General features: G+C 35.9%; 2 protein-coding genes across 2 annotated transcripts; one reads left to right on the top strand and one right to left on the bottom strand.

Moving 5' to 3' along the window:
• Positions 1 to 1,049: 1,049 nt before the first annotated feature.
• Positions 1,050 to 4,999, bottom strand: LOC138311791 (ankyrin repeat and SOCS box protein 8-like). The gene is made up of 2 exons (XM_069252986.1): positions 3,475 to 4,999; positions 1,050 to 3,204 (listed from the first exon to the last, which is right to left on the bottom strand). Exons 1-2 carry the CDS (start codon positions 4,219 to 4,221, stop codon positions 2,920 to 2,922), a joined length of 1,032 nt encoding a protein of 343 aa, XP_069109087.1. The 5' UTR covers positions 4,222 to 4,999; the 3' UTR covers positions 1,050 to 2,919.
• A 272-nt stretch (positions 5,000 to 5,271) lies between these two features.
• On the top strand, positions 5,272 to 10,901 carry LOC138311792 (DNA repair nuclease APEX1-like). Its single transcript, XM_069252987.1, has 9 exons — positions 5,272 to 5,447; positions 5,747 to 5,767; positions 6,730 to 6,774; positions 7,217 to 7,393; positions 7,807 to 8,005; positions 8,379 to 8,450; positions 8,723 to 8,869; positions 8,980 to 9,160; positions 9,681 to 10,901. The coding sequence occupies exons 1-9, from the start codon at positions 5,430 to 5,432 to the stop codon at positions 9,796 to 9,798; spliced, it is 978 nt and encodes a 325-aa protein (XP_069109088.1). The 5' UTR covers positions 5,272 to 5,429; the 3' UTR covers positions 9,799 to 10,901.
• Positions 10,902 to 16,082: the final 5,181 nt, after the last annotated feature.

Here is a 16,082-nt window from a genome sequence, read left to right as displayed (position 1 = left end):
CTAGCCTCGAAAAGACGAAAATTAACAAACCTAAATTTTGTCTTTTCGCCTGAACTTTAAAGCGGTTAAAGGCGGGCAAAAAGACGAGTAATTATGGTTAACCAATTATTACAATGCTAATTATTATTAGCAGATTTAATACTTGTTAATTTTCGCCTTTTCTTTCAGTCATAGGTTTTTTTTTTTTTTTGTTGTTTACTTAAGTTTCCAGCAGAGAAGTTAACCCAAGGACTAATCTACTGGCGAAAAGATAAAATGACACAACTCCGCCACCGTAATAGATGTGTAATTTATGTTTAAAAAAAAGGGGGGGGGGGGGGGGTTCCCAAGCAACTCTGTGTTCTGAAACTGTGTTTGGCAGTAACTAAAACAAGGCAAAAATTATGATTTTTAATTACTGTCCTGGCACGGTATTTTTGTAGCTTAATTTCAACTAGAAAGATGGAAAAGATACAGGAAAGAGCCATTCGTTTTATTGAAGATGATATTAATCTTTTAGATAAGTTTCAATTATCATATCTACATGTAAACAGAATGAAAAAACAAGCCATCCACCAATGAGTCGCGAGTTCAAACCCCATGTGGGGCAGTTGCCAGGTACTGACCGCTGGCCGGTGGGTTTTTTCCCGGGTAATCCGGTTTTCCTCCACTATCAAACCTGTCCTTACATGACCTTGGCATTAAATAGGACGTAGAATAAACTAAACCAAACCAAAACGGACAAGTTTGGCTTTCAAATATTTTCGGGTTAACCTCGGTAAGCCGGGGTGGTATTTTCACTTGTGACCGTTTTTGAAGTTTGACAAAACCTTTGTCCACTTCACGTGTTGCATACTGCCAAAGAATTACACATAATGAAAAAAATGTTAGCAGACATATATATATTTAGACCTACCACAGGTCCATAGACCATTTTAGATGTTCTAGTTCTCAGCTATAGATCAAAAGTCGATAGAATTCATACTCTACATATGGTGCATAACTCGATCACGACAAAGGAAATAAGCACTTCAAAAATGACACAAAAATAACACAGCATTGTCAAAAATAATTTTTTATTTCAACAGTTGAGATTCTTGGAGGTTTTACAAAACAAATTCGTTCAAAATACAAAGCAGCATTTTACACATGCACTGGTCATGGTGTGGCTACGTGTACCAAATAAGGAGGTTAGATTAGTGCATTTACTACCACAGCAAATCATAATAATTCTTCCGGTTAAAAACTTGACAAACGCATGGTTTGAAATGTACATGAATGTTTACTGATATCAAATAAATTTCAAGCAGATATTTTGAATGACATACCTTGAATCGTTTATAAACACTATAGTCTAGAACAACAGAAAACATTAATTTCTGAGATAATAAAAGTTCACATATAGTAAGCTTACTCTTTTGATGGAATACTGATTCAAATGGTCAGTAGCAAAATAAGAAATTACTTCACCAAAATAGCTAACAAACGAAAATTATAAGGAATCTGTAGTACCTTACTACAAAAATAGACGCGTTTTATCAGTTCTTGGTAAAGAAGGTAAATGCACTTGTACCATGTCCTGAGAACAGTTCCTACATGCAATATTCTACGGTTAAAGACCAACACTAACTTCATCATATCTTCAAAATTACACCGAATAGCATGAAGCACATCCAAAACATGGTAGTTTTTTGACAGCTAGGATAAAGTGGTCAACATCTGATAAATTAAAATCTCCAGTTATTATTTATATACATACTGTAAACGTACCCGTTTATTTTAGCGCAGTCAGGTTTTATCGCATAATAAGCGCAGGTATAAATCAGCCACATTAGCTATAGGTAGTTCAATACAGTAAATGGCCTTTTACAAACATTAGCGCTGTACATGAATAAAAAGCGCCAAAACTACCGCTAATATATGTATGTTTATATGACATCAACCTGTTTGCATGCATATACAAATGTAGTCCAGTACATCATACAGCCAGAATAAAAAATAACAATATTTACAATCTAGTAAAACAATATCGAATGTGTATTAAAGCCAATTCGTGGATAATATTCAAAGGAATTTGATTTTCGTAGGCGTTTTTTTCACAAAAAATATATCATTTACAATATCCAACACTCTTTCTCTCTTCACACAGTTAAGTTGATGTAGGTCAATGTCATTAATACAGCCTTGGACTTATTTTAATGTCCTAAGTGATGACATCAGCTGGTTACACCTACAGTTCAGCTCCAGACAGTAAGACTCAAGGTAATCAATACCTGGTACAGGTGGATAATTACCTGTACTGTTAGGGTTCGTATAGATCATACATTACGGCTACATAATATAACTTTACTACCCTACCAATTACAGCTTCAGTCCTATTGAAAATTACCTGAGCACCAACAAACGGAGAGAAACATTCTCGAAGGACTTTCTAATTAGAAAACTATACAGCATCGCATTGTCAGATGTCTGCTTTATATTGATGAAGAGCGAAAAATGTGATATCATCAAAAGTTGTTTAGATGATATAGTTCAAAACAACATCGCAAACTTCTCCAAGAACAAAAAAGATATAATGATTTTTTAATTTAATCAATGCCCTGAAAGACGCATCATGGTTACCATGGTAATATATAAAGGGCAGACGATTTTTTATTTACTCCTGGTATCATGGATTAGAGAAGAAATTAATCGTTGTCATATGGTAACAATTACATTTATCAATATGTTGCCATGGCTATGGAACATGTACATGTATATACATTCTCGTCATCAGTTTGTTAACCATAGCATTCGATGTTTACTAGAACACAATACACAGGCATCATCATTAACCATGGTTACCGACTTACCATGGTTAAAAACAGGTTATCAATTTGTTGTCCAATATGATTGTCAAAGTAATATGTACAGTCTCTTAAGTCTACACTACGGTTACCATTATAAATGAGCCATAAGTAAATATTCCTTGATCAACTTAGGCAGAGGTAGGCCCTCAACCTTCTGTATGATATGAAGATCAGATGCTGACTGAAGTAAAGATTTCCTGATCCGTAGACAGCTCAATGTCCTCAGGGTTCTTGGTGTCTCTGACAAAAACTTCATTAAGTAGAAGAGGTCTGGATTCAGTAATAAGTTCATCATTTTCTCTTCCTTACACTTTTTGATTAAAGACATAGTAACCTCCGCTCCTGCTTCTAGAAGTAGCTCTGGGATTTGTCGGTCCTGAAAGTACCAGTAACGAATATTACATATAACAGCTTAAAACCGTCCACAAAAACCTGAGATCAGTTGCCAACAATATCTGTATTATTTTTAACAAACTTTAAAAACAATTTAAATATGAATAAATGATTACATATGAACCATTTGAAGAAGCATTGATTAAATATTACTATCGTGATAATATTTGTAGATTATACTTTTCCCTCACTTTAATTACATTATTTTGATCATTTTTTCATGGTGTAACATGAGAGGGATATCTTAACATACCTCACAATACTGTAGAGACATAGAAAGTGGTGTATGTTCATTATAAGCAATGTGATTTGGATCAGCACCATTCAGAAGTAACATTCGTGTCGTTGGTACACATCCCGTCCGGCAAGACAGATTTAACGCTGTCCATCCTCGCAGTTGAACAGCATCAATACGAGCCCCTCTCCGTATCAATAGCGACATAATTTTGTGGTTACCATGCATTGCGGCTATATGTAGAGGTCGGAGAAGGGCGGTGTCCATCACATTCACATCGCATTCTTTGGCTAAAAGAATGGCTTTAGCCATTTCATAGTTATTTAAATCCACAGCGTGCCATAGACAGGTACAGCCACGGTCGTCATGGTTATTTACATTATAGCCAGCCTGAACCAGTAATTTAATCATGTCCACCTGGTTTTTCACAATACATGCATACATCACAGTTAGCTTTAAACAATCTTTCTTTTTATATTCCCTCAATGTGTAAGCGTAATTGTTGACATCCACAATGTATTTCAGATTGACATTTGCTTTCTTACTGATCAACTCCTCCACCACTTCCTTCTGTTGTGCCTGCACCGCCACCTCTGTAAGAGTTTTACCGAGCCGGTCAGGACGGTCAGTACTGCGGAATGCATGGTTCACGTCCAGCCCCTTGTCCAGATACTCCTTAAGGGATTCCCGCTTCCCTTTTAAAAGGATGTCATACAAGTCATCCTCGAAATAATCCATTGTTCTGACTAACAGGCCACTCTCCATTGAACTGGCATTTAGCAAACCAGTCGGCACCTATGTAATGTTATGGAGATTCCTGGGTATCGTTTCATTACAGGGGGTTCAAAAGGATTTCTTTACAAAAATCATGACTCGATGGAAAGAGAGTTTTTTTTTCCTTTTATAAATTCTTTACCTGTAATTAGCAAATCATGGCAAAAATAAATTTATCATTTCTATAGAGGTTGTCGCTTGAACATGCATTGATTAATTCCATAACGTACTGTTCGTTGTTAAATAAAGAATTCCTGGTCAGCTCCTTGAGACCCTCACTAAGTTAATTCCTGGCCTTGTACATAATTAATAGAGTACCAAGACTTCTGTTGCTTTACTGCCCCCACTTTCACTCGAGAAAGTCGGCGCGGCGTGTTACTTTAATTACGGATACGTCTGTCACGCAACAGCAGTTAGCACTGTCTTGTGATCTCATGCACCGATAAGCAGTCATTTCAAATGTAAATTAACTAACACCGTACAGAGCTCTCAACCGGTATAGTTATACTTGCAAAACTACATATTCTGTATATAGATAAAGACTCCAGAGTGCGCAAACATGGAATGACAACACCGTCGATGCATTATTTTCACTTTATAGTTGTCCAAAATTTCCAATGCTAATTCATAAAACTAGGAGTTGACACCAAAACACTCGGTGTCAATATATGGGCCATATGAAGTTGCAAAAGCGTCATGTATCCAAGTTAAATTGGTTAACTTCCGGCAGGTGCCCTCTGATTGTACACAAGTTAGGCAAAATTCCAAAAGCTTCCGAAAAAGGTCGATCGGAACCTTTTGATATTACCCTCCGTTTCAAACGTTCAAGAAACTTCGTCTGTTCAGTTTCAAAACTATGCAGCATCTATTTCTTGACAAGGACAGAAATTCGTTTTGTCATCAGCTAATACGTAAATTGTAAGTTTTTATATATACAAATATGGCTTTTCTTAAATTTGCTTTTCCCCAAAAATTACAATACTATTACAACTAAACCCATTCCAGTGTAAACAAAAGCGCGGGAAAAATGTGGCGAAGACGCTTGTAATTTTCGTTTCTTCTGCCGTCGGCTGTTTCTTTGTGATCGTTTTGCTCTGGCGTGCTCATCGGTTCACATAAAGCTCGTCTCGTACTTGGTGTATTCAAGCGTGCGAAGAACACTTTTTACTTCTGGAGTCTTGTCATTGAGTAAAAAGAATATGCCGCCCAAACGCAAGGTAAGATTATTTTTGCATGCAAAACATTTTGACTAGTGGAGTATGCCTACTGCCGCACAGATGTACATTACATCAGTTCATTTATTTGATCATGTACGCAGTCTAGAGAGAGTAAATATAAGGGTTTAAAAGCTATAAGGATTAAGTCTCTCAGTCTTCATGATTTGATGTTGTTGACATCCTATGGACACCATGCTTTTGATTATATATAGTACACGTACATTGTATCTTACGACTGTACGAGTTACATCCCCTGAATGTGTTTCAATTTAATTAATTTGTACATTTTTATTTTTCAGTCTAAAAAGACTCCTGAAGATGTAAGTTAAACACATTTTTTTTATAAAAGAACAGCTTAATTAAATTGGTATGTGTTGTAGATGTTGCACACGGAAATATATTTAATTGAAGGCAACCTATCAACTCGAAAGAATTTTTTGTTTGTTAAACCAAAGGATTTATAAGTGAGAAGGATTTGTGACTGTCTCTTTACACTACTTAACACCTCGCGAGACGCTTATGAACCAAGAATAAAAACCATTTTTCTCAACAAATACTTGCCTTAACGAGTCAAACCAAACACCAATGTAAAGTTGATTAAATTTTACAATGTTTAGTACTTGCTTTAAGGACGGAAGATTTAGAACAAATGTTTTAAATTTTTGTTAAAAAAATACAACAGCTCATGAAATGACAGCACGTTTCAGAAAGTAAGACGGTAGCCCTCACACCCGCAAGCTAAATCAAAGGCTGCGCCGGCGGATATCAAAGGAAAATCAATCGTCGCCCAATATCACAGTCAGTGCACAAACACAAAAGCTCCTGCGCCGCACTCGACCCAAACCCAGTGTGACTTATCCTTCTTATATACGTCCTTGGTTAAACTGTCCATATATCTATTTGTGGTTAAAATATTTTTAGTTGAGCCCTCATGTTTAATGCTAATATTGCCTTTCTTCTTTGATACCAGACTTACTATCACTTAGACATATTGACTGATATATATCTGGTGAAGGGCTTAAATGCTAGATATGTACTTTTGAGAAAACATTTGGTTTAATGTTGCAACTATTTTAAGGACTGCGTTTAAAATATGATGATCAAGAATCATGAATAAAATAGTGAACTACCTTGTCAAAGGCCACACTCGGCAGTGTCAACTCTGGTGTCTCTGGCTAAAACAGTTTCTCAAATAACTATATGAATACACACAATGGAAATGCTATAGACATGGTATGCATTAACTACATACAAATGCAGTATCTGAATTTGTCTTCAACAGGAACCAGCAGAAAAACAAGTCAAAGTGGATGAAGCTGGTACATCAGTATGTATTATCATCTCCTATAAATCTATCACATGTTACCGTATTCAACCCAAGAAATGCTCAGGGCATTTAAAAAATAAAAAAGGTGCTTCATTAGATGAAATTATTGCAAACTTATACAGTTTTGATAGTTTTGGTCTTATGCCTGGGCAATTGAAATTGAGGCCTCAAAAAGGGGAGGGGCGCTTAAAGGGACAGGGGGGCTTATTGGGTTGAAAACGGTATAAAAGGAAGGCCAGAACAAGATGATGGCTATTTACACTATTGTGGTCCAGCGTATTTCTCTACAATAAAGGTGGATGAGTTTAATAGGATAATTTGTTTTTAAATATGATTGAAGATGTAAGCATTATTTCCTGTTAAAAATTATTTATACAAATGTTGAAAAAAATAAGTGATTAACCTAAAAACTTTTGACCCCAATTTATATTTTACCTCAAAGAATGGCAAAGGAAAAACTCCCAAACCCAAAAAAGAGGACAGCCTTGAGTCTCTGCCAGAGGGAACAGACACCAGCTTTCCGAAAGAGTTCAACCCAGACAAAGTTACAGAGGATGGTCGCAAGTCCTCACTGAAAATCACCTCCTGGAATATCAACGGCCTACGTGCCTGGATGAAGGTAAAGATATAAACAACTTTCGTTAGATTCGTTACATTGATGTAAACACTTCGCTGTAAAACTTGTTTATAAACCCTCTTTATGCTAAACTGTTACATTTTAAGGTTTTTAAATGTCATTTGACATTTTTTATAGACTAATTCTGTAATATTTGACTGTAAAATACATAATACATAAGTGACATTCAGTGTAAGGGGAATTGAGTCACTGTTTAAACATATGAGAGTCACAGATATTATGTGTCATTCTGATCCAATTTTAGTCTTTTAGAAGCTATCAGAAAATCAAAACATATTGTTAAAATATTGTTCAATATTGTAGCTCATTCTACCATAAATCTGTTGTTGAATATTCTACCATGATCTGTTGTTGATAGTACAATTTCACATACTACCATGGTTCGTTCTTGATAGGGAGATGGTCTAGACTACCTGAAGACCTATGATCCTGACATTCTTTGTGTCCAAGAAACCAAGTGTTCCAAAGCCAAGTTACCAAAGGAATCTGAAGTGGACGGTTACCATGCCTACTGGTCATCGGCAGAAACTGAGGGTTATGCTGGGACTGGCATGTACACAAAAACAAAGCCTGTCAATGTGACATATGGCATTGGTGAGTTGGCTTTATGTACAGCGCCATGACAAAAGTATTTGTGATTTTCAATGATGGTGAACATCATTGTAGAGCTCAGCATCACTAGTATGATGTAAAACTTTAATCAAACAGCAATAGAATAATTACTTTTACCATATATTGTGAACTGACCTTTGGAATTTTTAACTTCCAGCAAACGATGAGGGATTGAATTATATAATGATTTGATGCATTGTAGACTGAATGAAACTACAGTTGTGACATCATAAGTAACTAAGTGAATATTTTTAAAGCAACTTGACAATGCCAATTCATCATTCACCAACAACATTTCTACTTTGTACACAAGTAACAAATGGTGAAGCAATAAAGGCTCCCTATTGTATTTTAGGTCAAAAGAAGCACGACAACGAGGGCCGTACAATTACAGCAGAATTTGACAAATTCTTTCTAGTGACATCATGTAAGTATTAATTGCTAATAGTTTAGGACACAAGCTGATATTATGTTAACATTTAGTATGATGTTATAATTCTTCAAGAATGTGTTTAATGATTATTTCTTGTCTTGATTGGTCTGTTACAAAATTTGACCAAAATTAGCCACACATAGCGGTATAGTATATCTATTATTGTATTAGAGGTAAGCTTTAAAACTTTTAAATCATATAAACACAGTTATTTCTTTTGACATCTAAGGTATATGTAACATGTGTGCTTCACTTTTTTCTTACAGATGTGCCAAACTCAGGAAAAGGTCTAGTAAGACTGAACTATAGAACCAAGGAATGGGATGTTGACTTCCGCGAGTATATCAAGAAACTGGATGCCCAGAAACCAGTCATTTTGTGTGGAGATCTAAATGTTGCACATACACCTGCAGGTAAATAATTCTCAAGGATACTGACAAATCATGTGATGTTAATGAGAATTTCTAATTCTTCCTTATATTTTCTGTAAAATGATGTGTGTTATACTATTTTCTGTTTCCAGACCTAAAGAATCCAAAGACAAACAAGAAGACAGCAGGATTTACTGAGGCTGAAAGAGTGGAGTTTACAAACCTGCTGGCTGAAGGTTATGTGGATTCATTCCGAGAGCTGTACCCAAACGCACGAGACTGCTTCTCCTTCTGGACATACATGATGAATTCACGTGCAAAGAATGTGGGGTGGTGAGCATATTGTTTGGATATCATTAGAACCTTGTATCCACTGAATTATTAAGATTTACTTTGTAATATGGTTCTACCATGAAAGAGGGTCATTTCATAATATGGTGTTTGTGAATTTGAACATCATGTCCCGTTCTGACCCGCTTTGGTTAATTGAGGCAGGGCAATTACCATATTCTACCCTAGAAGTGTCCATGTCCTTATAAATGCCCCTCCCCTTTTTGAGGCCTCATTTCAATTGCCCGGGCATCAGACCAAAACTATTAAAACTGTATAGGTTTGAAGTAATTTTGTCTTATTAAGCACCTTTTCGTTTTTTCAATTTTTTAAACACTTTGGGCGCTTATTTGGTCGAATACTTATGTCTTACAGATGTTTCTATTTCAAATACTATGTTACTATTCAGGTTACAATATATAAATTTATTTGATATTGATGTTATGGTTAATTCTAATGCTATATTTCTTACTGCTGATGTTTTATATGGCTGTGTGTAACAATGCGGTATTTTGGTTTCCAGGCGACTCGACTACTTTGTTCTCTCCCAACGATTGAAGGTTGACCTGTGTGACAGCATAATCCAGCAAAGCATTATGGGTAGTGATCACTGTCCAATTATGTTATCTATGGCTCTTTGATTAGAGCAGCCTTTCAAAAACCAGACAGATCTGAATGAATTACTTGATCTGAATCAGGGAGTTAAAGTAAAGGAAAATAGGCCAATGGAATTGTTGAATACAGCAATTTTAAATCATCCAATGGAGAATGTGTGATAATAACAGTATCAAATCAACCAATGAAAAGCTTGATTTCAGTATTATCAAATCTATCAATCAATGTAATAGTCTACCAATAGAATCTTTGGTTATTAAATCCTCCAATAGAATCTTTAGCTATTAAATCCTCCAATAGAATCTTTGGTTACAGCAGAATCACATTAGCCAATGAAATGTTTCTTTAATACACGCAGATGTGATATTCATTGATGAAGTCATTGGTTACATGACACATAGCTCACTAGAGATGTCATTATCTATAACTAAAGATTGCACTACCAACCAACCAAGGTGATACTTTTAATACGAAATAGGGAGTAATTTTCAAATGGATGTTGAACCAATACATTATAAAACAGCTGTAAAAGAATTTTGTATTAAATGTTTTCAGCTCAAAATGCTGATTTTGTTTAAGTTTATTCCTCATTGAAACAAGAGAGAGAATTTCATTTTATAGTGGACAAATTAATTCCATCAGTTTGTAGTAATAAAATCAACCGTTCTGATATATATTGGAGTTCACTCCCTTGGTTTCATCCATACAGATGGTATAGCAAACGGCAAAGCCTAGACTAATGTTGAAATGCATACATGGATGCCAGCAACAACCATGGGCGTTTTCTTGTATCTGAAAGTATTTTCAGTGTTTCTGAATATTTCGTGAAGTATTGATCATTGATCATTTTCCTCATTTCAAGACTGAAAATTCATTACCTATTACATGTATATGTAGTCATGAAGAATATTTTTATGTTGTGTTGTGACAATGATTGGGTATGTGAAATGTGTGTGTACATGCATGTGAGCAGTCCTTTCGTATATATGTTGATGCATGTTGTATATTTACCAGAAAATCAAAGTGAATTCATTGTTGTATTTTTTTGTAAACATGTTTTAAGCACACCTGTTAATGACAATGATTTGATGACTTCAGTAAAGTACATCAATAAAACCATGAATCTTCAGATTTGTGTCATGTTGAATATTTTAATTGTTTCCATGGCAATGTGATAAAATTCTGTGACCTGTTGATAAATGTATATACCTGTGTATATTGAGATACATTCTGTTCTCAGTTGTGTCGCCTTATTTCAAGGTAAAAAAATATCAACATTGGAGGTTCCTGATTTTTGACCAGTATCATTCTGACATTGGGTTACTTCCATAAGGATCAGAGGTTGCCCGTAAATCTGACCTTGAACTGATTTGTAAGTTGCAGATTCAAATGTGCCAGAATGGTATTGAAACAAATCAAATGTATAAGAACGCATTAATTTAAGATTTGGCGATCCTATCATGGTAAAGTAAATCCAAATCTGGATATCTATAAAGAAGGGCTAACAAGACTGTTAGTGAATAATTACTTTGTTGTTATACGGAAGCAATTGCTCAATCTGTAAAATGTGGCCTTCTCCCTCAACAAGCGATTCCCCGCGGTTCACCCGATGGTGCAGGAACGATCTCTTCGTTGCTTCATGGATGTTATATGAAAATATAGGTTATCATGTTGATAACAGAAAAATCCTTTTCACTGCTAGTTAAATGTCGATAGTTTCTGGCCACGCATATATCTTATTTGGTGTCTTTAATTTGGTCCTATTTCCAAATGTGATAAAAATGGTTGCGCGCTTTGAATTCAAGTTTGAACCATTAATCATTACTGTTATAAGAAAAGATGTAGCAACGCTTGTATTCAAGTTTGAACCATTAATCGTTATTGTTATATGGAATTCAAGTTTGAACCATTAATCGTTACTGTTATATGGAATTCAAGTTTGAACCATTAATCGTTTACTGTTATATGGAATTCAAGTTTGAACCATTGATCTTTACTGTGAACGGATGTAGCATCGCTTGGAATTCAAGTTTGAACCATTGATCTTTACTGTGAACGGATGTAGCACCGCTTTGAATTCAAGTTTGAACCATTAATCGTTACTGTTGTATGGAATTCAAGTTTGAACCATTTATCTTTACTGTTATATGGAATTCAAGTTTGAACCATTGATCTTTACTGTGAACGGATGTAGCATCGCTTGGAATTCAAGTTTTGAACCATTGATCTTTACTGTGAACGGATGTAGCACCGCTTTGAATTCAAGTTTGAACCATTAATCGTTACTGTTGTATGGAATTCAAGTTTGAACCATTAATCGTTACTGTTATATGGAATTCAAGTTTGAACCATTAATCGTTACTGTTATAAGAACGGATGTTTGCAACGCATGTAATCGTTACTGTTATCAGAATTAAAGCAATGCTTGGAATTCAAGTTTGAACTATTAATCGTTACTGTTATAAGAATGAATTTAGCATCACTTGAAGTCCTGAACCATGTTTATTGACCTTTATATCTGACACAATGACCTTGACTTGTATCCACTGACACTGTCATATGGTCAGGTGAATCTGCTTGATTCCCTAACAACTTTGTTTCATAATATATTCAATATTGACCTCTGAAGTTATAACCTTGACTCCTTTCAGTAAATCCTTGACGAATGAACAACTTTACTTCGTTATATTACATGTTACTACAAAATGTTTATCAATTTGCTAAAATCCTGAATTTTTCTCGTTGAAATCCAAGATGGCCGCTGCACAGCCATTTTCAACCCATCAAACATAAAACGTTACACCGCAAATCTAGATCTCACTGGGAATCATCCTACCAGATTTGAATATGAATATTTTGGGGATAAAGGCATGCCTAGGAATAGTAAGACAGCCGTTAGTGTATACAAAAATGCTGAATGTCCGATTTCAAGGAATAAGGAAGAGGGCGGGGGGCGAAACCTAAGACGACTCGTTCTATTTTGAAAATTAGCAATTAATTTGTTTTGGTTAGATTGTTCAGAAGGTATGATTAGTGTTGTAATAACGGTAAGATAATAACTTTTGCCACTCTACAAAAAGTATTAATCTCATTTTACATTCCCATTTTACAAATTAAAAGTCGTTTCGGAAAGGTACATGAAGTGGGCTAGCGTGACGCTGACGATCGCTTTCGGACGAATTTACTTTTCTTACATACTTAAAAGTTAAGAACTTTTCGTTAATTGGGTTACACTGGACCTAGCCCAACCAAAGATATTTAAAACATTAAGAATTTTCTAAAAGTGACTCTTTTTGTCTTCCTAAGGTACGCATGTGCGAAGACATTGTCTGTGGATCGCAGAAAAAAAACTTGAAGTGCATCAGACAAACATTATTGGGTATCATAAATGTTTCTGAGTTCACTTGAACAAGAAAACAATTGAAAAATAAGGACATGTATATGTGGTGAGATACAACTATTGACGCTGGTTTTTCTATGTCCGTCAATAGCAAAATGTTTACATATTTCCATCTGGGTAATATTAATACAATGTATTGTATGTTACACCTGCATGTACTGGGCTACGCAATCTACCCAAATAACAATATGATCGCCCCGATATCAATAATCCTTTCTAAAGGTTATTGTTAAAGGTCGATGTTAAAGGTCACTGGAACTGATCTTAGATCATATTCGATGAAAAACTGTTATCCGTGATATCTCGTGAACTTTTATAATTTTGATAATTTAATTGAAATCTCAACACCGATACATACATGTAATCGTATATAGAGATTTAAATGAATATATGTAATGTATTATTTCAATCCTGTCCATCTATGAATTAATTAACTGAACATAAATTGCTTCTTATACATACTTAGACACAATGATGTTTGAAGTTTTAAGTTTGAATCTTTTAATTAAGTATACTAAAGCCGTTCTCGGTGTTTTCAGCTTGAAATTTTGACCGCAATTTTGCCGTCAGTTAGACGGCCCGGTATACAATTATAATTTGAACAAATCGGCCTGCAATTTGATTTCTCTACAATTTTGCAAAAATATACATAAAACGTCGTCGCGCACCATTCAAATTATATTCATGGTTGCGCATACGCGTCTTGTTCAATCCATTATTTCAAAATCCATGTGATATATATAAAGATGCAAATCTTCAAACAAAATCGAAAGACAATCCAAACATACGGATATCAGCGCGGATTCAGGCTTGATTATATTCCGCGACGTAGCGCTGTTTTTCACAGTATTCCTTTATCGCAAATCGTTATTTCACGCTTTTACCATAAAATGTTGCAATATTTTTCGATACCCTGATGTATGTTAAAAGTTTGTGTGACACTTGAGATACAAGATACAAGACATTAATCATTTTGTTCATACATGTATTGTATTTACCTTGACGATATTCTTTATTTACATATATCGACAAACTTTTTCAGATTCCAGAAATATTATCAAAATAATGAATATGACTCTAGCTCAACAAATTTAATGCACATACAAAAACATATACATAATCTAGAGTTACTCATTCTGACCTCGGTACTCCAGTCCACTCCTGGATTATGTAATAGCAAAATTTCAGCTGAATTAACGAATAACGGTAATTGTGGTTGAATGCGTGGCTTCGAAATCTGGCGTCGCCACCACCTGCTCTCTCTGTAATCTCCAAAGGAACTCTCAGGCCCGGTTGTTGCCTTCATTTCTACTATGACTCATCCTTGATACTCCAGAGGTTCCGATCACATTCGATCTCTACACCCCGGGGAGTATCTCATATTAAAATTGGACTACGGAGAGAGCGACGCCCAACTTCAAAGCCACAAACTAGACCACAGTGCTGTACCGTTATAACGGCTCTTTTGATGTACATCAAAGGAACAAATTACCTGTTGTATTCTGTTGCCTCTAATTTTACTATGAGATAGTCCAGGGTGTAGAGATCGTGTTTATCGAGGGCCTGACTTTGGAATCTAGTCCAGGGTAGATTATAACGACATTTGAAATGTAACCCCTGGAGTATCGAGAATGCGAGAGTTACAACGGTGTATAGATTAGAAAGAGAAGTTCAAATAAAAATGAATTATCAACCCGGTTATTCAAACTTTGTTTTTCTAAATAGAACCTTCCGTGCACGGTTTAAGATACCTTAACAAACCTAATGAATATATCACTCAACAAATGCACGTTGCGTTGGTTGTGGATGTTAAAGTTAAGATTACAACCTTCTTCAAGAAAGACTTGTTAGTTTGTTACTGGCTTGGGGGGGATACGGCGTGTGTGACCATGAACCCTAAGTTACGCATGACTGCCTTTGTGTTTACCAAGATGCGTGGCTGTTTACTGTTAGCTAGCCTGACAGTTGTTTGATTTATTAACGTTCCTATTATTAACTGCTACTGGTCATGTGGAAGGACGGCCTCCCATGTATGCGGTGTGTTGCGTGTATGTTGTGCGAGGTGAGTGTACTGGGAGACTGCGGTAATGTTCGTGTTGTGTCTTATTGTATAGTGGAACTGTTTGCCTTTTTTATAGTGCTATATCACTGAAGCATGCCGCCAAAGACACCAAGCCAACACACCCACCCGGTCACATTATACTGACAACGGGCGAACCAGTCGTCCCACTCCCTGTATGCTGAACGCTAAGCAGGAGCAGAAAAACTACCACTTTTTATAGACTTTGGTGTGTCTCGGCCAGGGGACAGAAACCAGAGCCTCCTCACAGGGGCGAACGCTCAACTCAAGGCCCAAAAGTGAGGCGGGGTGCCAAGGGAGGCATTAGGAAAGATAAAGTCAGTAGGAAGAGAAGAGAAAGATAAGATCCTAAATTTAGTCGCCTTTTACGATCATGCAATAGGGGCAGCAGGTACAATTCTAACGCCCTACCTGCAGGGCCACCGCCTGCAGCTGACCTTTTAGCTATATATATAGGCCACTCAGCATGACGTCACACTACAGCTGAGGACGGTCAGTGACACTACACTGCTGGATGTAAACAGGTTAGTACCGTTATCGTGTAATTATTGTATTAAAGGATAAAATTATAAATTAGGGTCTTGGAGTCGTCTTCAAAATTACATTGTTGCTATATCAATGGACAAGCGACCCTTCCCGCTCTTTACTTTTTCTACATTGTATAAATTATACGCTATATATTCTTATAAAATTTCATGGAGGAAAGTTTACACTGTTTTCCTTTTTTTGTCTTATATATATTAGGACAAAAAAACCCTAAAAATATTGTAAGGCAGGGTAGCGGGGATGGCTGAAAGGGACTGGGGACACGCTGATCATATATACTGTAA

This window comes from Argopecten irradians, unplaced genomic scaffold (genome assembly GCF_041381155.1).
Source record: "Argopecten irradians isolate NY unplaced genomic scaffold, Ai_NY scaffold_0114, whole genome shotgun sequence".
NCBI classification, from domain to species: Eukaryota; Metazoa; Mollusca; class Bivalvia; order Pectinida; family Pectinidae; genus Argopecten; species Argopecten irradians.
This window is presented reverse-complemented; position numbering and strand designations above follow the sequence as displayed.